General features: G+C 42.5%; 1 protein-coding gene across 1 annotated transcript in view; it reads right to left on the bottom strand.

The window, feature by feature from the left end:
- fam20cb (FAM20C golgi associated secretory pathway kinase b) overlaps positions 1–21923 on the bottom strand; it is a 49377-nt gene extending 27454 nt beyond the window's left edge. The window contains exons 1-3 of the mRNA XM_051417786.1: positions 20606–21923; positions 20238–20413; positions 16009–16087 (exon numbers count right to left, since the gene is read on the bottom strand). Coding sequence (XP_051273746.1) covers positions 16009–16087; positions 20238–20413; positions 20606–21108 — 758 coding nt within the window. The 5' untranslated portion in view covers positions 21109–21923. The remainder of the gene's footprint in view (positions 1–16008; positions 16088–20237; positions 20414–20605) is intronic.
- Positions 21924–23360: the final 1437 nt, after the last annotated feature.

Here is a 23360-nt window from a genome sequence, read left to right as displayed (position 1 = left end):
CCTGGCTTAAAATTACCCACCATCCACCACTGCCAGTCTGTGGCATGAAACCTACAGTAGGCCTTGTCCCGGTGCTCTGAACATGGGCTGCAAACTATGTGAGTAATTAGTAATGTAAACCCCACCAAATTCTTTCGTGTCTGGATGGAAATTTATTGCAGAGACAATTAGTCTAATTATACTGTTTGCTGCCTGGCTAAGAAGGCGGAGGCATGCCACTGTAACAGGATCCAACTTGTGTGCTTCTGTGTGTCTCACATGTTATTGCAAAAGCACAAACACAGAGATTGTGTAAAAATGTGCACCGATGTGATTTAGCAACGTGCTCTGGTAGGCGACTAGCGTGTCTGATTTATGACACACACAAATCTCTGTGGATCACAGTTCACACCTCATAGCTAAAGTAATACACACACGACGAGAACAGAGGAGAGGAGCATTTAAGCTGGTGTTCTTGTGTCGTTTCTGGAGGAAACCACTGAGGGGCAGCGAGGGACTCGGGAGTCTCAGAGCTACGAACATCTTGAGAGAGAACACTGACTGACAAGCGATAAACCCCAAAAAGTGGGGTAGCAGCAGGGAGACAGAGGCGGTAAAAGAAAGAAATAATAAAAGCTGGATGGTGAAAGAAAAAAAACATGAATCAGCAGGACACAAATCAAGGGATTTGGGAACACTTTGGTAAAAAGCAGCGAATGAGAGAGAGAGGGAAGACAGGCATCAAGGTCTGGTGAGCTGTGAGTGACTACAGCCAGGGCCTGTGGTGTCCTGAAAATCCCAGGGCTGTGTCTGGTAAATTGGTGGGTGGGGTACACGGTGGCTGTTGATAAGCAGATAGAAAACAGGGCTCAGTGCCTATAAATACACTATAAATACACATAGGGAAACCCTGGAGCCATGGGACTAGCATGGCAAGGGCACAGAGGGAGGGAGAGGAGGTTCCAAGCTGGAGAGTGCTGCTGCAAAAATATTCAGTGGAAAACAGCAAGCAGTGGAGATGGAAGAGGGATGGATAGAGGTAGAAATAAGAGGAAGAAGAGAAACAAAAACACAGAGTACAAATCAGATGGAATGAGTAAGGTATCCAAGAGATTTAACAACAAAATATACAAGCAACAAACTTCACCAGATCTCACTTACACCATGAGTCAGTTCTTCTGTTACGTAAGACCAGCAAACGAAGGGAAAGGGCGCATCTTAGTCCTCTAACCTCAGAGGAACCAACCTCTTTTTTATTTCACCACCATTATAACCCCACAAACACAAGAGGAAGCCGAATGGATGGATGCTGCTGGAAAGTACAATCCAAAACTGACCTTGTTAAGCATTTATAAGGACTGTCTGGGAGGCTTTATGAGCGGGGAAAAACAAGTTTTGTGAGAGGAGGAGCAATAAAGGACAGATTCATATTTTCCAGGGATGTGAGGGCAGCACGAATAAGTAGAAGAAAAGAAACTCACAATATAGGATGGAAAGGGACAGCGCAAAGTGAGCCTGTTTCTCCCAGCTGAATCACTCATATCATATCAGGAGAAAATGAGAGGACAAAGGTGTCGTTGGAAGGGAGTGAGAGCCGCGCTCTGCTCTCGCTTTCTATTCTCTCAAGACCAGAGATTGAGAGGTGTGGCTGGAGGAAATAGGAGTGATGGTGAAAAGGAGTGACGGGGAAAGAAAAGGGACAGAGAAAAACAGGAAATGGCCTAGGGAGGGTTACAAAAGAAGCAGAGAGGTGAACAAGGAAGTAAAACAATAAAGAAAAAGAATGAGGATGAGAAGAAAAGGAAGACTAAAGTTGCTGATTAAACAAGTAGATAAGACCATGGGTAATATAAGATCATGTTTTACCATACCAAAGATACTACTTCACATTCACATTCCTTTAAGTCTGTTTTAAAAACAATATCTGCATGCTCATATAACATTAATCCGGTCCATACCAGCAATGAAGAGACGCCTTACTAACACAAAGAGATGGTGGAAGAAATCCATAATACTGGCTTTGTGTAAAGATTCAGTTCAGCTGGAGCCATTGTGAGGCCTCAGCAGATAAAACTGAACCGAAAAGCTGTGAACCAATCCTTTAAAGTCCCCCTCCACTCAAAAATCTGTTTTTCTTCTTGTTCATATAGTTGGATGTTTGAGCTTCACTGTGCAGAATGATGTATGAGTAGAGTTTGACACTAGAAGGATGTTTTTACATTCATCTGCTGAAAGTGGAAGGTTTCTCTGTGCTCACTGAAAATCTAATTTTAAGGGGCGGGGCCTACGAGCATGATTAGTGACATCACAAAAAATGTGGAAGTCAACCCTGGTCTAGTATGCAACTCATACAACTTTGATGTAGAAACTTGAAGCCACCAGTGCAACAAACACTGAGAATGGAGGCAAACTATTTGTATATATACGTCTGGAGGGGATCTTTAAACAAGTCGGACTGTTCCACAAATGTTTCTAAGGTTTTTCATATCTACAAACAGGAGGTTCAGTTAAGCAGATCAGTGGCGTGCAGTTTTGTGTATCTCTTAGAGAAGAGACTGTGCAACTAAAGAGGGGGAAAAACGTGGCAGCCAACTGGCCATTGAGACACAAACTGCCGTTTAGTTCCTTGTGTGCTGTCACGCATTTTCCAACAAGAGAACCAAGTAGTAAATCCTCGTGTAACATGCCAGTTTCTCTTCTGCCTTGGGAAAAACTGGCTTGAAATGCAGCTAGCAACAGTTCCTAATGATGTACACACCATGCATGCACATTAATCTGCAGCTCTTCCATTACTGCACTGCAGAATAAAGGAGTGAATATTGGCTGAGAGCTCAAACAAACTGCTTTTAATGTCTCCTTACACGGAGGGACAGATGTGAAAGCCCCTCTTCAGACTGACTAATAAATTATGAGTTGTACTCTTTATATTTAGCAGAGGGAGTGTTTTGGATAGTGAACGCTGCATGTTTAAGTAGTCTGCCTGCTTGAGTTGTTCGTGAACAGTGAATTAGGGGAGGACATGTGGAATTAGAGGTGAAAGCAGCGCCCTGTTCCAGACGCGGGGCTTTGATTTTACCGGATCATTACTTTGAATGACGAGACCGCCACGCCCCCCTCTGAAGTTAGCTCGTGCTTGGACAAGAACTCAGACTCCAAAGCTCATATTTGAATAAGCACTGGACAAACACCATAAATACCCCCCCTTCTCTCCTCCTACCCCAACGCTGCACTGAGTTAACTGAACACACAGCATCACAGTTGGTAGGAAAGCGCTCCCTCTCGCAGCACACTAATCCGTGCCATTTTGCCAAGCTGCTTTCTCCTTGCCGGTCCTAACAATGCTGAAGTCACTTTTCCTCCCTCACTCTCTTTTTTTGCGAACAACAACAAATCATAATCCTTTGGTGAGCCCGACCATATGGTCTTTTCTTTATCCTTTCTTTATCCACACCCCACTGACATTAATAATCTGTAGGACTGGGGAGATGGTATTGGGCCAAAAACACTCCCAACATTCAAATAATCCTACTGTCATTTTTTGTACTTCTTTTAGCTGAAACTGGCATTCTCATTAAAGAGGATGTTTTAAAGATCATTGATATGCCATTATTGTAGTGTAAGTGATAAGGAAATCATTATGCTCCAGGATTCTACACAATTAACTGAGCAACATTTAAAACTACCGCAGTCAGTTTTTATTATTTTTTATAATAAGCCCTGAAAAACCCACTGTACACTACTTGCCAAGTACCAAGTGGCAAACAACTAGCTAGAGAATGCAGTTGAGCATTTAACAGCTAATGACCCACATATTTCCCTCAGGGGTTGGTGGAGACAAAAAAAGAAGTTAAAAGAAGCGAGAATATATTACTTAAAGGTCCAGTGTGTATGATTTAGCGGCATCTAGTGTTGTAATTGCAGATTACTATGCCCTCGCCTCACCCTCCCCTTCAGGCATGTAGGAGAAACTACGGTGCCCACAAAACCCGCAAAAAACGTGAAAGACCCTAACGAGAGCCAGTGTTTTGTCCATTCTGGGCTACTGTAGAAACATGGTGGTTCAACATGGCGAACTCTGTAGAAGAGTACCCGCACCCTCTGTAGATAAAAACGGCTCATTCTAAGGTAACAAAAACACATTGATCCTTATTTTCAGGTCACTATACACAAATGAAAACATATCTATGAATATTTTATTCCACATCTGCCAATAGATCCTCTTAAACTTTACACACTGGACCTTTAAATTGATCAGGTAGCCAGAAATATGACTCTACATTAAACTTTATATCGCTATATCTCTAAGCTCTATATCTGTTTGAGAATAAGTTCTCCATATGAACTGAAAAGATGACTGTGTTTACAGATTGTTTATCTAGTCATACTATGTTATAGGCTAGCCAGTTAGCTTTGTTCAGGAGTTTTCAAAGTCTGACTGAGGTATGAGGAAATATGCTTTTTTTTAACGCAATGTAGATTAAATTTGTAGGGTGGCGGAAAACAAAACTTAAAATGAAGATTAAGTTGCTTCTCCTTGTCTGCTGCTACTTTAAAAACAGTCTGGGCACATAAAAAGTATCAATAATCTCTCTTCGAATCTGTTAGAACTTCAGGCAGACAGTATTCATAATGAAAAAACTAAAAACACACATATTATGTTCTTCAGAGTCAAATTACTTTGTAACTGATGAGAAGATGATGCCGTATTTTTGTCATTTCTGTCACAATGGTTGCAACTTAAGTCAATGTATAATCTGTTATTTGATATTTTTGTTTCAGCAATAAGAACATTTGCATTTTGTGCCAATAAAGCACCCATAAACTGTAATGAAACTAAATTGTTATACACAGTTAAAATCAAAGTGTGCCAATAAGAAATAGGCAACTGAGTCTGAGTATATTATTGTGCCGCTTAAGCAGCACATCCCAAGTGAAACAAATTACATGCTGTCATCACTTTTAAATTATGTTCATTTCCAAGACAACCGAGACTGACTGGTACAGTACAGTCCATGCAACTTCTTCCATCCTGTTTCATGTGAAGCAGCAATTCATGTTGGGACTTGGATGTTATGGATGACTTTTTAATCTTCCCATCTGAGGTTGGTTGCATCACTTGTTTTGACTATGTAACCTCCTTCTTTTCCTCTGAAGAGGACATCAGTGGTAGAGCTTGGGGGGGGATATGCAGATATTGAATTGTAAGCAAAGACTACTTTAATCAAGCTCATACAGTATGTAGCAGTGTGAAACAGATGTTGTTTAATCCGCATCTATACCACCGCCAGAGCGCTGACAGCTGTGGTTCACACAACCTTTTTCCCACCATAACTTTAGTCGCCGCTCTGCTGTTTGCTAATTATGTATCACAACATGCCCTCAGAATGCCACGCTCCTGAACGCCTCCCTCAGAGGGCCACTCTTCGGGGGGAAAGAGAAAGCCTAATTAGACCAAGTGTCCATCTGCTGAAAGGGAGAGGTGGAGGGTGAGTTGAAGAAATGAGATAAATGCAGTAAAAAAAAACGTGACGCCCAAAAGACCTTGTGGCGCTATAATTAAACCTGACAATCAGGAATGTTGGAGAGCGACGGGTGAACATGGTATTTTACCTCCTGCTTCATTACAGTCTAATGATCCCCCTAAGGTGTTTTCCCTGACACTAACTACAGCTTATAAAAGGGATCAGTTTCTGCCACCGGGACAGTGCGAAGAGAGGGAAGCTTTAATGGGCAGTGAAGGTGAGGACAGAGAGCAGGAAGGATGATCACAGGAGAAACCTTGAGCTATGCAGACCAGAATGAAGCTCCACTCTACTATAAAATGCTGGATACTTCTGTAAAACTAGAGTCGTCTCGCCCCGTGGCAGGATAACAGATACTGTGTGTTTTATATGAACCACAGAGCACGGCTGTTTCTTGGGGCCATCGCAGCTCTCAGATCAAAAAAAATAACCAAGCTTTTGGTTCAATTTTTAGTAGGTATGTTTGCCTGATTCAGAACTTCTCTCTTTAACTGATGATTCAAAGTACATTCTCCCCTCTATAATTAATGACACTGATGGCACTTTTATCCACAACACATTTGGAGCAGTTTCATCAAACTCTGGGAGAGTTTACAAGTCTATTTGGCCAGAACATTCAGGTTCAAATAACCCACCCAACACAGGTGCAAATTCTTCTTCCAAGAGAAGTCTGGTGCTGTTTCTGAAGTGAAAATCCATCTAGGCCAACTCCAGGAAACAACCCAAAAATGCAAAGTTTGAATAGTACACAATGACGGATGTTGACATCTGATAGCCAGCGACTGAGCAAAACAAACTGCAGTCCGGAGTGATGCTCACGCTCAGTTATGTCTTCACATGCTCTTAAGTGGTATAAACAGCTGAGAAAGTAAATGAGTCCACGACTCTTGGCTAAAGTTAAAAGGACACAAGTTTTAGATTTATTTAGATTCACTCCGCTGCCAAAATCTCTAACCTCGTAAGATGACAGGTTTCCAAAACTCTGTCCAGTAAACGAGTGAGTATGTGTGACTTTTGTTTATAAGTCCTGGTTTTCTTATAATCATGCAGCCTGAGACTAAATAAACCAAATACAGAAATGTAATAAGATTGGCCCAAAATCAGCATGTGGTGTGATCACGCCATTAAAAGTGTAAAGAACAACAATTTAAGCTTTACATATTTGTTTAATGAGGTTCATGTTTATCCTCATGAATATTCAAAATACTGTTTCCACTTAACTCAAGTATGCGATACCAAATACAGGACACATGACACCGTCCTTTTCTCTCTTTGTTCACTGATTCACGGAAAGACATAAAAGGCTCATTTCCAGTCATGAAACTGCCTCCATGCCTCTGCTTTCAGCATCTGGTCCTCAATAAGAATGGCAGCGTGGAGGGCCCGGGCCCAGGCCAGATGAATCAATGTCTGCCGCGATTGTCACATCAGCCGTTGAGGTGTACTGTGTCCAGACAGAGAGTAAATCCTGTCTTTGAGTGACAGCTTCTTCAAAGCAAAGAGACAAGATGACAGATGGTATCAAAGCCTGCATTCCCACAGAAACACAGAGCTGGATCAGGTTCTCTGAAATGTTCATGGGTGAGTAATTAAGCTTCTTTTTTATTATTTCTAAGAAACAATGAGTGAGTTTATCAGGGATGAACTGCGATTATGGCGGGCCAGGAACAACTTGCCTCTGAGACTGCGGAGAAATGGCAGCAGAGCACGCATTTAAAATGCATATATGCGTGTGCCTGAGTCTGTGCAGCTCTGTTGGTTGCTCAGGCACATAGACACAAACGTGTACACACGTGCGCACACAGATGGCAGAGGAATTTAGTCGAGGCTTTGATATGCAGATTGGATGCTGGCTTGTCATTTCTGCTGGCTGCAACACTGTGTTATCGTTCCTTCAGCACAACATTAGAGCTGATAACATTTACCTGAAGGGGGCAGTTGACTGATAATATCGTCAAGACATTTCTGCTCCTGGAAGGCCTGCGTGGAATTTGCCATAACAGTATCACTGCAGAGTGGTGCTCATATGCACAGGCACGCACATGAGTATAAGCACACACACACACACACACACACACACACACACACACACACACACACACACACACACACACACACAGATCAGCACACTAAGACAAAGAAATATGACCACTTTCTGTCTCCTAGGCAACTACAGTATGAATACTGTGACAGTTTGGAACGCTGTATGTCCAAAGTCATCAGATGTGGCAGTAAGACCGTGAAACTCTCACACACACACATCTCAATTGCAGCGACAGTGGTGCAGAGTGAGGAAGTCGTGAGAAGACTGGATGCTGAGTTTTATAGAAAGTGCAGGAAAAGAGTGTAAAACAGAAGAAAGGGAGTGGATGTTAGCATTTTAACAGACACGTCAAACTTAACGATTATGCTAATCAACTACACTGATTAAAACTGGCACTGTGTGTTAGAATACATTACCGGGGAAAACATCACTGGTTTAATAATATCTACATTGTACATAAATCATGATGGCTGATTACTGTAGATGGCAGAATGCCAACCGTACATTAACAGATTATTACAGTGGGTTACTTGCTCATGTGGAGCTTTTTTTCCCATCCCCACTAGACCATAGATTAGTTGCATAAGCTTCTGCTACTGAGTGCTCATAGCATGTTTTTCTAAAGTACAGTTGGCCATAGTTCTGCACTGCTTATTGTCCATTACCATGCCAACTTCAGCCCCATATTAGGGGTTTGTTTTCAGCGTGGGCCAGTTTACCTTTTAATTACAGGGTATTTCATAGCTGCAGCCTGCACCTGCTTGGTAAATAGGTCCTCAACCACTTTTATATCAGAACATAAAATTCAATTAACGCTGTAAACTAGAGGGTGATATTCTTGTCCAATGGAAAATATGTTCCCCATGTACAAGAAAAGTGGTTAATTTCATAGTCAGTGTGATATGGGTTAAAAAACGTTTCCATGTGTGCCAATCTTTGACCAATATGTACTGAAACACATACAATCTATCTATAAAACTGTTTTTATACAAAAAGGGGAACAATCCTGTTAGGGGCTTTAACCATCTGGTTGAATAAAAAGCGATGATTTATTGGAACCAGACCACTGAATAACACAGTCTGCATCAATGCCCTTTGGCACTACCTTGTACAATATTGATCATTTCAGTTGTGTTACTTTCTATCGAAATTGCACAGAATAAAAATGAGCTGGTTCATTTTTCAGCACATTTCCAAAGATGTGAATCTGGCAAAATGGGACCTTCGTCTAACTCTACCTTTTCTTTTTCTTATTTCTGACATGGAAGCCATGCAGGTGTATTAGCCTGCTATCCAATATATTTCTTTAGATATATTTAAGGCTCTGTAGCATCCAGGTGGGTAATACCACTTTTGTTTCATCAGTTTTCCTCCATCTCTTGATATGTGCTAAGAACAGACTAATACAGGGGAAAACACAGTGTGTCTGTGCTCGACATGATCCCTGTGCACCAATGGCCTGCAGTGTGTCACAGTCTCTCCAGGGAAGACAGTAAGGGGGTCAGACTACTAAGCCTGAGGGCTTTATCTGATCATATGTACTACTGCACTCTGGAAAATCTGTTCAGTTTCTGCAAATTTGATCTACAATAGATAGATAGATAGATAGATAGATAGATATAGATAGATAGATAGATAGATAGATATTCCTTTATTTGTCCCACAATGGGGAAATTCCAAATTCCAGTCAATACATGTGATGACTGGTGTGTGTGTGTGTGTGTGTGTGTGTGTGTGTGTGTGTCTGTGTGTGTGTGTGTGTGTCTGTGTGTCTGTGTTTTTACTGTACTTTTTCCTTTCAAACCGAGCACTTGAACACACATTTCTTCGGTTACTCCCAGAATTTTAGCTATAAACACTTTAATTTCTGCTTGAGCACAAACTGCAAAGCGCACAATAATACCCTAGTGAAACAATTATAACATAGGGGGAACAGTCAAAACATTAAGCAGGGAGCAGTGCAGAGCCTTAAGTGCTGCTAAATCACACATCTCACAGTGGCTGTAATTTTAGATTAATTATTCAACTGTTTTCTCTAGCAACAGAACTGGTGGTACAGCAGAAATGAATAGAACAGAGATATTTCCTGAGGTCAGCCAGTACGTTTACAAGTGATTATAATACTCTGCTATTATTCATGATCCCCAAGTGTTTCGTTTTAAGATGCGGAGCATGTGCACGCTGTTATTGCATTTACAGTCCAGGTAGACTCATATTCTGATTATGAGAAACTTGAATGGGATAGTTGGGAGACACAAAGATATAGAAGTGCAGTTAATTCTTTTTCATTATATTCAGTGTTTACTTATCTATATGGGGATAATTGTGATTGTAATTTGAGTATGCATAAAAATTGCTTATATCAGATATAACCTTTACTTGAATTTAAAGTGTGTAATGCATGCAAATACATTCACAGTGGATTTCACTGCCTATTGTGTGCCACAAGCTTGTGCAGTATATATCCAATTATTCTTGTGATGTTTAAATGCGTGGTTCAAAGCATCATTTCAAGATGTGGTCCAGCAGTTTGTGGGTTAACATGGTACTTTCTACCCCTCCATTCACACACACACACACACACACACACACACACACACACACCCCAACAGCTCTTTGCGTTGCCACTGTGCTGCTGTGAATTTCCTCTATTTCCAAACAGAGCTGCACTCATCATCTGTGTTCTGAATGACTTGTCCTGAGGCTGTTCATCCCTCTATTTCCTGACTCAAAGTCAGAGCACAGGCACAGAAGACCTTGTGAATACAGTACAGTAAACAAGTGCACATGCAGACACGCTGACAAACAACCAAACTGACAAATATATAGGAAAAATGAGGGGCAAAAACAAAGGTTGGTCCACAGAGAAGTCAGTTTGTTTGACACGCTTTTGTTCTGCAACGTACAGGAACAATCGTTGAATTGTCCTGTCTTTTATCAGGCTTTCAGTGTTCAGTCTTTGCCTAGTTCGAGGACAAATCTGGGCAGCTATCAGCTTTAAGCAAGGATAATAAGGGTTTTTGTTGAGACTTGCCCTCCCCATCTTCAGACAAAGCTCCCTCAATCTTTTTCTTTCACCTCCCACGGCTGATGCAGCTTGATGATACAACATTAACTCTTATAAGCAGCCAATGTTCCACTAATATTTCACATTTAACACAGACATTTCCTCCAGGCTGTTATTTGTGCTGCTGTCAATATGTTATTGACACAAACAAGGTGACATTATGTGGCTCCCGTCTCTTGTCTCTCCGACCTGTCAAGCTAAAATTACTCATGGAGGCACAGATATAGATCGCTCGACGGGGAGGAGCAGCAGAAAAGAGCAGATATCTCTTCTAGAATACTCAGATTGATTTGCGTATGACTGAGCCAACAGTCGGCTGATTGACAAGCGATACAATTAAGTGGAAGCAGGAAGGAACGGAAGACCATCATTATATCAATCATCAGTCCCTTCCCCGCCTTCCTTTGTCGATCATCTGCGCTCATGATCTAATGAGCTTTGTGTGCTCTGAGGCAAATTTTAAATGTAAATATTACAATCATGTCTTCCTGAGAGAGAGACAAGAAGAAAGACAAAAAAAAAAAAAATATAAAAATAAAAGACTAGTTTTCACTGTCAGTGTTCTCTACCCAGACACTCAGGTTCAAAGTACTATAAAGTACAACGGTACAGCTGGGACACAAACACACCGTACGGCACACGGTCTATTTCGGTACACAGAGGTACTTGTAACAGAGGTCGCTTGTGGTCCTTAAGATATTACATGCATGCATTTGTATTGCACTAAAAGGTACATTGACATTTCTGACAGCAAAAGGCACATTATATGTATTAGTATTATTTGAACTTGAAGGTAAGCTTTTGAAGGTACAAAATGTTTTGTTGCTGGAGCTTTCCTCCCAAAGGGACGGTACCTTTTCAAATTCTTTTTCAAACATTTTTTTATACAGCACTACAGAGTGCCGCCATCGGCTACCAGTCCAGTGTAGTCATTTCCTCATAGCTGCTGGTCACAACGGTCATAATTGGTGACAATTTCAGCAACATAGCAATTAAACAATACTTACAGTATGCTCAATCAAATAGCTGAGAAAAGTGTCAAATAATTATGCACTTACAGCAATATTAAACCACATGAGCAGAAGGACTTTGCCTAGTTTAACCTGTCAGGCAACAAAGCAGTTGCCATAGCCCTGTGATTTGGGAAGGTTGATGGGGACACACAAAGGCTCACAGGAAAGGCTGGGAACACCACTCAGCTCACAAGAATTAAACACACCATACAAGAATTAAATGAAAAACATCGCCATTTTCTGACTGGTGTGTCCCTCAAGGATAGCACAGCTAGCATAGCTACAGCATAGCGGGACCTTAAGAGTAAACAACTGGTGAAATTGGGACTATTTTGTTCTTGTTCCACCAGCATTGTTTTCCATTTGAGGTAGAAATCTCAGGTTAAGTCCCTGTACCGTGTCTTCTGAAGGTTTCTAATGTTTTGTGTTTATGTTTAGTTTTTCTTTTTTTTTTTGTTTGTTTTCTGCGTGCGCTGTCTTGTCTATCATTATCACATGCACTGATTTAAAGATTTCTAACTTTAATGCCATTTTAATGGTTGCCTGAACTATAAATGCCCATCAAGGGACTGGCATTGTAAATTAGCTCATGCACGCATGCAACTGTCTGTACTTCTCCATTACAAATAAACAAAAAAACCCTAAAACTAATCTACTCTGTATATTTTGAAAAATCTACATGTTTTCACCGACATATGTTAAGTAGACACTCCCAACATGACAGCGTAAACTGTTTGTTTACGAGAACAAAAGCAGAAATTATGGAAATTGGGGTTATTTCAGTCCCGGCCACAGGCATAACAGGATGCGGAGGATGACGGAGATGATAATTGAGCTTAGTCATCAAACTCAGCTTTAGTCAGGTTACAATGCAGTTGTTGTGACAGAGAGTACAACTATGATGATTTCATCTGTCTACGCAACACAAGGGCTGGGCCTCAGCTGGGAGATTTAGTGCCATCCCTTGAAGCCTCTGTGATCTCCCAAGATCTGTAGTCTTAACAAATAACAAAAAACAAGCCTCTTGTTAGATTAGACTAGTTAAGAGTGGGTTTATTCCATGTCTGGAAAACTGGACCGCAGACAGCAGTTGAGTGGGCTGATTCATCAATGTTACATCATAGTGGACAGGTACTGTAGGCCAAACCCCGCCACGACAAAACAAAAGCACTGACCGTAGTATTTGATCACTCTCTCTCTCTGAGGAAAAACCAAAAGAAGAAAAGAGAATACCTAAAGGATCGATACGGCAAGCCTGTTAATGGATTTCTTCATCTGTGCCGTTCATTAAAGAACGTGCGAGGGAGAGAAACAAGCGGCACACAGAGCAGCAGAGATGGAGAAAGAATGATGGGAGAATACTAAGAATGAGAAAGAGACAGAAGGGCCGATAAACAGAGGGAGCAGAGCACAGAGAGAGAGTGCAGGTTTCCGCAGATATGGATGGTTGGAGGGTCGATCGTTACCCAGACACTGCATGCATGCCTGCCTGCCTGCCTGCCTTCGCTGCCTGATTGCCTGGCACACATTTGCATTAGAGTTGAGAGGAGCCGAGCAGAAGAGCACAGCCGGAGAAGTCTTTGATCTCTCAGCCTCTGTCTCTTTGATGCACCATGTGGAAACACACCAGCAGATTTGGGAACTCGGAGATGATGTTGGGTGTTAAGTGGATGTGCGTATGTGTGTGTGTGTGTGTGTGTGTGTGTGTGTGTGTGTGTGCACGCGGATGGATGTTGGCATGTGTGCAAGTGCGATCTCTGCAAGGGAAATGATGTATATCGGGGAAATGACAAAATGTGCAAATCTGTCAAGACCTTGATTGCAGTTCAAATGAGCACACACACACACACACACACACACACACACACACACACACACACACACACGCATGCCAGCATGGGTTGCCCTATTTTGTTAAAGTCAAGTGCATTCAAGCAGGAGGGAATGAAAAAAAGCCCCCCTTCACTCTTCAGGATTATCAAACATCACGGCGGCTCTGACAACCACAACTGTCAAGCAACAGATTTGCATCCAACCCCACCACCCCGCGCTTTTCTCGGAAAATGTCATTTCACATTCCCGTCTGGGTTAAAATTTGAGGCAGTGCACCGAGATAATCTGTGGATTTTCACTCTGTGCATGTATCGACAACTATCCCTGCCCATGTCTCTCTCTCTCTCTTCTTTACCCCCATCTCCTCCTGTTCTTGCCCCCTCACCTCTCCTCCCTCCTCTCTCTGGCGCTCCACACCTCTCCGCTCCCCTCCCTTCCCTCCTCTCACCTCAGTCTCATCTCTCCTCTTCCTCTGCCTGTCAGAATGATTTCAGGCTTGTTGCGTCTGGCCTGACTTAGTGTGGTACGATTGAAGCAGTAATTACTACAGTCTCTGAATAGCTTTTCCTCCCACGGAAAACCTCGCTACCTATCATCCACAGGCTTAACCCCGCTCTCCACGCTGACATGTAGGGGCCAGACAACAGTTTTTTTTGTGTAGAAAACCATTAACCCACAATTAAATTACAATCACCATAACAAAGGACGGGTGACATTTAAATCCACCAATCGAGGAGGGATTAGGAGCAAAGAGCACTTCTCTTGGGATGCGTTATCGTCTAAATATGACAGTGTGCATAAAGGAATTGTGAATTAATCAAATATTACACAGTATCTACCAGTGGGGCAGTGTTGGTTAGACTTATCTCCTTTACAAGTTAAGCCAAAGTGTATTACAGGGTGTGCAGAGGTAAGCTTAGCTTCAAAAGGAGAGGAAAGTGTTGCTTTCGCTCCTCTGCACCTTTTTATGTGAGATGTTAATGATACGCTGTATTTCACTGGTTCTCGTATCACAATTGGAAAAGGATTCAGAAAAAGATGAGGCAAAGAACTGAGGCTTGGCGGTTGGATCACAAAGCTCCCAGTAATTATGTCTGGCACCATTATAGAAAGAAAAATAATGACAAAATATGTAGCCTTGGGGTTAGCAAGAGTGGTAAACCAAAAATACATACCATAAATTCAGCTGTTAAATCATCACATTGGACTAAACAATAACACAAACAAAAACTGGTGCTTTTGATCTTTTTCAGCTGCGTTTTACATTTATTTCAGGATCTAATATGGGAATAATTCAGCTCTATAATGGCTTTTTCAGGCGACTACACTTGGGAAAAACTTAAAAAGACAACAAGAGTCTAGTCATGCAACTCTGTGAGGCTGTACTCAGGCAGCGGTTCTTTGAGATGGAGCTCATTTTAATCATGCTAACATGATCCCACTGACAATGCTGACATGCGGATGTTTAGTGGGTATATTTACCATATTCACCATCTTAGTTTAACGTGTTAGCATGCTAATAGATGCTAATTAGCACTGAATACAAAGTACAGCTGAGGCTAATGAGAATGTCATTAGTTTTGCAGATATTTGGTCTGGAACAAAAGTAATGCACAAATTAAGATTCTGACATAATAATGGTGCTAGATAAATGTCAGGGGATCACTGAAGGTTATTACTCAACCTGAAGGGGACATTAATGTGTGTACCAGATTTCATAGTAATCACAATCTATAGATACTGAGACATTTAACTCAAAACCACAAATGTCAACCTCATGGTGGCGCATATGAAAAGGCAGTTCAAGGCAAAGTCATTAGGATTCATCCTCTGGGCACCATAGATATATGTATCAAATCCCATAGCAATCCATCCAATAGTTGTGGAGATATTTCAGTCTGGACCAAAGGGGTCGACTGACCGACTGACCAAAAGACCAACATTGGCATCCCTAGAGCCACACCGCCAGCATAAGGCGAAAAAGTTCCTGTACACATATCACATGTTGACAACAAGACAGTGACATTTAGCTCAATAGATGGTTTGAGATTACGAAAACACAGAAAACTGATCCGATGAATCCGTCATAAAACGACACAGCCAGTGACGCCTGAGGGCAGAGGTTCCAACACGGCCACTGAAAGATGTGCTGTGTCACCTGACAGCCCTATGAGGTGAAATGCCTACTCAACATTTGGCTCTGACACAGCAGAATGATGTCGGCCTTCAATCGAATATCAAGGTTGTGCTGAAATGAAAGCAATTTGATATAGCCAGAGAGGAGAATGAGGAAATGAGATTGATGTTGTGAGGAGAATGAGTAGGTGGTGGGATGCGAAAAGGAAGTCAGTCGAGGTAGAAAGCTGCACAGTTGCTGTTTTATGCTGAAATGGCACTCAAGCTTTAACATGATATGAAAGAGATTGCTTTTTCTTAAAGAGAGTGGACCCGACACTGAACAGTAGAGGAAGAGAGATGAGAGGGCAGTTTACCGAAAGGGCCGAACACATACGACACGTAAAATACATTTCTGCTGAAGATCAAACTTACTTCATGGGTTTGAAGAGAGCCTGGCCGTAGTTCTGGAAAGTCATGATGAGCTTGAGCTGAGTTCCTCCAGACTTCATTGCTGTTGAAGTGAAAGAGACAACATTGCTATTAACAATACATTAACTTAAGACAACTATAAAGATTTTACCAAATAAATGAGCTGTGTGGGCTTACAGTCTTTTGTGCTCTGACACAAATTGACCCACGAGAGTTTAGCTTTAGTTACACAAACAGCTGACCCATTTAACTGAGAGATATTAGCTTACAGTGTTAGCTAGCTATCTAGCATAGCTGTGCTTCAAAATTCAAACTAGCCAAAGTATATTACTATATAATACTATTTTTAGGAAAGCTAATTAAGTCGGCTGCTGACTGTAACATCATATTGAATATCTCATTTAAAAAAATTGATTTTACCAGTGTTTAGTACTTTAGTTTAGTAGTTAGTGGTAAAATAAATTGAGGGACTTTGTATTTGACAGAACTGTAGCTTTTAGCTTTTAGCTTTTAGCTTTCTTCACCTCAAGAGCAGCTCTGCTCGGAGAATGAAACTGATTAAGAAAAATGTACTTAACTACAGTCTGCAATAAATTAACAAGATGATACACACATTAGGCAGCAGACAATAACTGTAAAAAGTCAGAAAACAGTTCTGAAACCTCAATGTAATGTTTTTAAATTGTTGGTTTTGTCCAACCAGCAGTCCAAAATCGAAAATAAATCCAATTTCACAATATAAATCAGAGAAACGCTGCAAATGCTCACCCTTTAATGAGCTTTAAAAAGGTTAATGTTTGACGATTTTGTTTACTAAATGATTAATTATTACTGTTGCTCCATCTATTTCTTGAAAATGCTCCCTTGAACTTTAGAGTCCAAGCAGTGGATTCAGTAACACTCCTAATTTCAACTGTTGTACTGAAAACATTTCTGCCTCAAATATACAAAAGAGCAATTCCAGGGGAAAAAAACTGCTAAGGCTCCATGGCTTCATCTAAATTAACTACTGAGAACAGATGTATCCTGCATACAACTGAGGGTGTAGTAGGTTGTTATAGGCCAAGTTCTCTACAATTAAACTAAATTAAATAAGACCAAAAATCAGCTATTCACAAACACTTTACTCACACAAACACATCAGCTATCCACTGTTCAGAGATAAGACTATGTCCATATAGGCATGATAAAATGGGACACTGTTCAGAGATAAGACTATGTCCATATAGGCATGATAAAATGGGACTATTTTAATACAAATGTAATATTGACTGATTTTACATTTTAGAGACATGTCATTGTACACCTGTAGCCTGAAACATTAATTTCCTCTGCCATGTTGAAGAACACCATTTTGTATGTAAGCTTGCATATGTGCGTGGATGTGTGTTTGTGCGCCTTTGTGTGTGTGTGTGCTTTGAGTGCCGATGTCACAGTGTTTGTTTGATGGGAAGGCAGCATGAGGGGGTGAAGGACAGCCAGTGCTCGCCCGACGCTCTCTGTTCCTCCGCTGTTTACTCTCTCTGTGTATTCTCTGGAGGGTCCATCTCTCTCTCTCTGTCTCTTTGTGTTTCTATTCATCCTCCTATCCTTCATGTTTTCTCCCTTTTTGTACATGATAATGCAGTCTAAAGGCACTTGTGGGACTGGGCTCAGTGCTGGGGAGAGGACTATACGGAGCTAGAATACAACAAAATTCGCAAAAGCCACTGAGCCCGTTCCTTTTCTTCAACTGATCGATTGAAAGCAGTGTTTTGGTGGCCCTTTGCCAAAGAACAACCTTCTCAATCAATGTTCTCATTTATTTTTACATATGGGAATCATGAGGACAAGCTAAACGTTTACAGAGAAAAGATTTACAAGTGGAAAGATCAATGTCAGTCTCACCTCACCTCACCTGCTGCTCTGTGAAGTTGCGTGTTGGAGACATTTTAAATAAAGGCAAATCTAACTGTAATTACTAGGAACTCATGTATGCAGAGCAACTGTATTTAGCGCTTCATTTCAACCTCCGCACACAGTAAGCAAAGTGTATTTGTCGAGACTTAATGTTGCAAGAATGTTTACCTCTCCTTTTTTTGAGCTGCAGCCATCAAAGTCACAGACTTTTACTATCATCTGTAATAACATTTATCATATCTGCTGCTTTTGCACGATATGTTTTCATTGATGAACGCTGCTCAAAAGAGGTTACGGCATATAATACATCCAAGCACTCCTATCCTTAAGTTTAGATAATAACCGACTACTATTGGCTCCTATTGGTATTCTGCCCCAGGCCTGTGTTAAGGCTCTGTAATTACTGAGCCACCATGTATTTAGCTGGCTAGAGACGCTGAGAACTGCTTCCTCTATCCACCCAGCCTGAGAGACAGAAAGCAAAAGGGAGAAAATCAGAGAAAATCAGAGAACATCTGGAGTAGAAAGACATAAAGGAATGAAAGAAATTGTTCCTTTAGTGACCAGACAGGGGTGCTGGTTTTATAAACAGTTAATCCAAGATAAGCATTTAATCTTTGCTATAGGCCAGTTACAGTTTTGTCATTGGCAGATGAACCTAAAATCTGCAATCAGTTTTTACAGCGAGCGCAAGATGGGCGACCTTGAGTCGACAAGCACTCTTGGAATGTGGGAGCTGGACCGAGCCAAAAAGAAAGACAATCCCCCCCAAAAAGGGAAGAAAAAAAGCAGAAATAGATTCCATATAACCGCCCCAGCATGGATTATCGCCTCTGTCAGGTATCCGCTTGCACTTGCAGCAAAGGCTTTGCGGCTTTCTGTAGAAAGCTACATTTACGCTGCACTTGTCAATCACATAAAAAGCCACAGCATTTGATTTGAATCAAACTGGGATGTGTGGCTGACTGATTTGCATCGAGACCAGGTGTTCTCTCAGGCTTCATGTATTCTACTCTGACGCTTTATGGGGAGACATGAGAGAAGAGATTGTGCTGTTTTATTATTCTCTCAGCCTTGTAAGGCACGCATGTGCAGGCTGATCAGATTCAGCGCTGTCGTACGATAGCCTGCAGCTGACTTCCATCTCCGTGCATACTTTTGTGTGTGTTCACATCGTCAGGGCCTGTGGCAGCGGGGGGAAGCACAATTGTCCATCGCTTAGGAGCACCTCCCTTCACTCTTAACCGGTAGACTCAGTTACATTAGGCACGAGGCATGCCTAATGTAACATGAGGCACACATTCCCCTTTGGCTTACTGTTAAGACTGACACTCATTGTTTCCAGATTGGGCTCTTTTCCACCCAGCTGGGCTACTTTTTATTTGACTGGGCGGATAAAATTTGGGCTACTTTTACAGATACAGTCCAATCAGCCTGTTCTCTTCATATGGTACTATGATTCATACTGACATGGCACTGATCACCAACATTTCAGCTTCACTTTTCCTTTTTATTTTTATCAGTTGCAAAGTCATAGCTCTGTGAAGCCTTGTAAAAGCTTATGTCTGTTCGTATATGTGTCATATAAAATATAACATTATGCACGTGGAGATTGTTTTTAATTGCTCTAACAAAGGTTTTGGGTTCACCTAAGGTCCCAAATTCCTTTCTGGCACCACAGAACAAAGCCAATAATGTCCGTTCTTGGTATGTTACATTGTTATTAAGATCAAATGTTTACTGTTGTCTAGATGCAGGTATTTGGGACCACGATTTGTGTGTTATTCAATGAACAGATATATGTAAATATCATCAGATACTCTGATTGGGCTACTTAGCGTCAGTCAATCTGGCAACAGAGCTGACTATGTTTTCTCAAACAGGAGACCCATTAAACTGAACTTTGACCTCTGTACAGCACACAGAGACACCTAGCCAAAAATGGCACAGGTTTAATCAATGAGCACAACCAATATCTGTGTCCATCAGCTGGTGGCCTGTCAAAGGGTCCTTGATCAAGACACTGGACTACTTAATAGCTTGATTATTATTGGTCGCCGATGACGTGGTGTTGGTACTAGAAAGGTGGGTAAACCATTCATCCTCCAGCTAGTGACGTATGGCAATATGAACACAAATCTGATCCCCATTAAACCTCATCAAACCTTTAAAAAAAAATGAATGTCATGGTGACTTGTGTGAGCCTAAAAGAAGAGCAAATTGTTTCCTGCTAACATCAGTTTGGTGTCTTCAGACCAAAGTATAATTCTGACCCTTCATCTCCGCACTCCTCCTGGCTGCTGCTGCCCTCCCTCTGCTTTCTTATGACTCACCGACGCTGGTGATCCTCTGGGTAACCAGGTCCTTCAGGAGAGCATCGATGACAGGGTTGTGCCTGGAGTACAGTTCATATCGATTAATCCCAATGTGGAAGCGGAGCCAGTTAGGGTAGGAATCGGCTGCCAGCTCTCCTGTTGGGCTGAACTCATCCATGTTGCCTTCAGTATTCCTGCGTGAGAGGAGGGGGGGGGATAGAGAGACAGAGGATTGTCAGGTTTTCATGTGAAGAGTGACAGGTGTTGTGCAACAGCCCAGATGCAGAGTTACATTAATGTGATTGCACGGAACTAAACTATAAGCCCTTTAATGTGATCTTTAGACAAATTATAAAATGTTTATTTAGAGCTTTAAAGCACTTTACCATGCCTGGTCCTCTGCTGCTTTGGGGTCAAATCTGATGTCCGTGTTGACGTTGAACAGCGTGTCCTCGTCTGTCAGTGGTGGCACGGATCTTTTATACAAGGGATGCTCGTAGAGAGCCGACAACCTTGAACCCTTAACCGGCATGTTCTTGGTCACCGAAGCGTCCTGGATGAACTGCCTCTTACGTTGCCCGAGATGTTCGAGCCTCCTGAACGCCTGCGTCTTGTCGCCTGTAACCGGGATCCTCTCCAGGGAGTGGGAGGAAACGTTTGAGCTGGGCTCGTTGCTGAAGTCCTGGAGGATCCGCAGGGTGTGCTTGTTAGGCCAGCCCTGCTTCCCCCAGCTCTGAGGCTCCTCGCTCGGCGTGTGGGAGCAGGAACAGCCGCTGTTGCTGTGCCTCTCCAGCTTTGGTAACAAGTCTATCATTATGTGCATCGAGCATGCAATAAGGAACACCATGAGGATCAAAAACCGGAATTTGCGCAGGAGGATCATCTTCATGGTCTCCCTTTTGAGCAGATGTGAGTATTTACTGCAAATGATGAGCACGCAGATGAACAAGCTGACTACATCGCTGATGATGTTTATTAGACTGGACGCCAATCTAATGAAATATACATTAAACACGTAGGACCCATCTTCACTTGCCGTCTTGAGTAAAGGATTCAGTGTTCAGCCTTTTGTATTTTCAACATCAGAGTCCTGCTTTATTCGCGCGGGGTGTCCAGGCGAGATTTCGGAAGCGCTAAATCATCCGCAAGCGTCCAGGTAAAGCAGGTCGAGTCGGCTCAGACCAGCGGTCGATTTGCGCAAGCCACATCCTCTTCACGCCGCCGCTCTCCCCTTCTCCTGCCGACCACCAGATACCTCAGAAGGAATACAGAGCGGCAGACGAGTTAGTAGGATCCACAAGCAGCCGTGACACGCGGGGGGAAATGATCCGTTAAATGTGTGTGTCCAAGAGGTTCGAGTGCGCGCATCGGTCTCACCATCCAACCTCGATCCTGTGCGGGGAAGAGCGGCCGCGGATCAGCTGGGACCCGGAAAAATAAACACGGGAAGTGCAGCACTTCACATTTAAATGTTATTTGGGGGGAAAGTCCCCGAAAAGTAGTCGACGCGTGTGCTCTCATCCACTTCGGCGATCCAGGGTGCGTAATTCTGTCACATCGAGTCCCGAGTAATCACCCCGGGAATGCACTGCACAGGTAACAGGAGACGGGAATCCTCCCGCAGGACCGGGCAACCTCTAGGAGTACAGCGGGATAAGAGAATGCACCTCTTGTAGCATGTGTGAATCTGGGTGGGTGTGTTAAATATGATGATGAAGCCAAGACTAGATCCAGCCTTTGCGCAGCGTCACTGTGCGCAGATTGGCTGAGGGAGAAAGAGAGAGAGAGACAGAGAGAGAGAGAGAGTGAGAGAGACACTGCGACCATGTGCAGCATATAACTGCTCGTCTGTATTCCACTTGGAATAAATCCTCCCTGCACATCCCGGCTGCGCAAGAAGAGGGCGTCTTCCCCCTGGCCAATATTCAGCAGCAAAGCGGGCTTCTTTCTGTCTGAAATTCATCTGCTGGAATCCCTCTGAATGTCTCCTCCGAGACGGCAGTCAATCCATCGATGATACATTAGACAGGCCTATTAGACCGCTCATCAGTCTGAGGATCCACTTCCATCCTGCACTGCTGCCACTCAGCCGCAATCACATCTTCAATAATGTTGAAAGGCTGCATGAAATGAAAACCACTAAGCACCTTTCAACGCTGCGCTTTTTTTTTTTTTTTTTGGGGGAAAAAGGAACTTACGCAGCAGAAGAGAAATATAAACTGACTCCACGACCTCTAACCTATAGGACACCACATGGTGCACAGTATATCTCCAGAATGCAGTCGGCGCACTAATGTTTCTTTTTTACGGCTAATTGGCACAGCATTATGACTGCATCCATGCTTCCCAGTGGCTGTAAACAGGCAGGAGAGACAGGGTAATAAACTGCTTGCATTTTATAGTATGGCATATATGCATGAGTAACTGATCATGCTGTCTGTGATTACCTCCCTAGATTAGTTTATAATTAAAAAGAGCGCAGGGAGGGAGGGAGAGAGGTGGCAGTGGCTGTTGTACTAACACAGACAGACTCATAAGAGAGAAGAGTGGAGATGGCTTAAGATAGGCTCTATGGGAGGATTTACCCAGTGGAACAAAACATTAGCTGTGAATGTTAATGAAGTCGATATAGAGGTAAAATTAAAACAGCAGCATAGAGATCTTTGCTAATCTGAAACTCTGAAGTGTGTGTGTGTGTGTGTGTGTGTGTGTGGTACAGTGAGCAGGGGAGCTGATTGGTTTATTCCAGAAAGAAGCATCAGGTGTCAGGTGACTAACAATTGCTTCAGGAAACCACCACATTGTCTATTGTGTTAGACACAGAGGAAAGCTTGTTGTATTTCCATTTTAGGAAGTATTCCCCCACTTGCCTAAATTACTGTGTAATGGAGGGTTTACATACATAAGATACACTGACCGCTGACATTTTGGGGCCCTTTAACAGTGACTAATTCCCAACAAAGCAAAAAGGTCCATCAGATCGCCTCCTCTGGTGTTTGATGTCAGTGATAGCGCGAGAGCGGAGGACAAAGTGATGCTTGTTGCCTGTCCAAATCTCACGCCAGCCACTGTAGCCTGTGGCCTACTAGCCCGAGGTGAAACAAGCACAGATGAATGTGTATTGATGTCGGTCAGACATGG

Source organism: Dicentrarchus labrax, unplaced genomic scaffold, assembly GCF_905237075.1.
Source record: "Dicentrarchus labrax unplaced genomic scaffold, dlabrax2021, whole genome shotgun sequence".
In the NCBI taxonomy this organism is placed as follows: domain Eukaryota; kingdom Metazoa; phylum Chordata; class Actinopteri; family Moronidae; genus Dicentrarchus; species Dicentrarchus labrax.
This window is presented reverse-complemented; position numbering and strand designations above follow the sequence as displayed.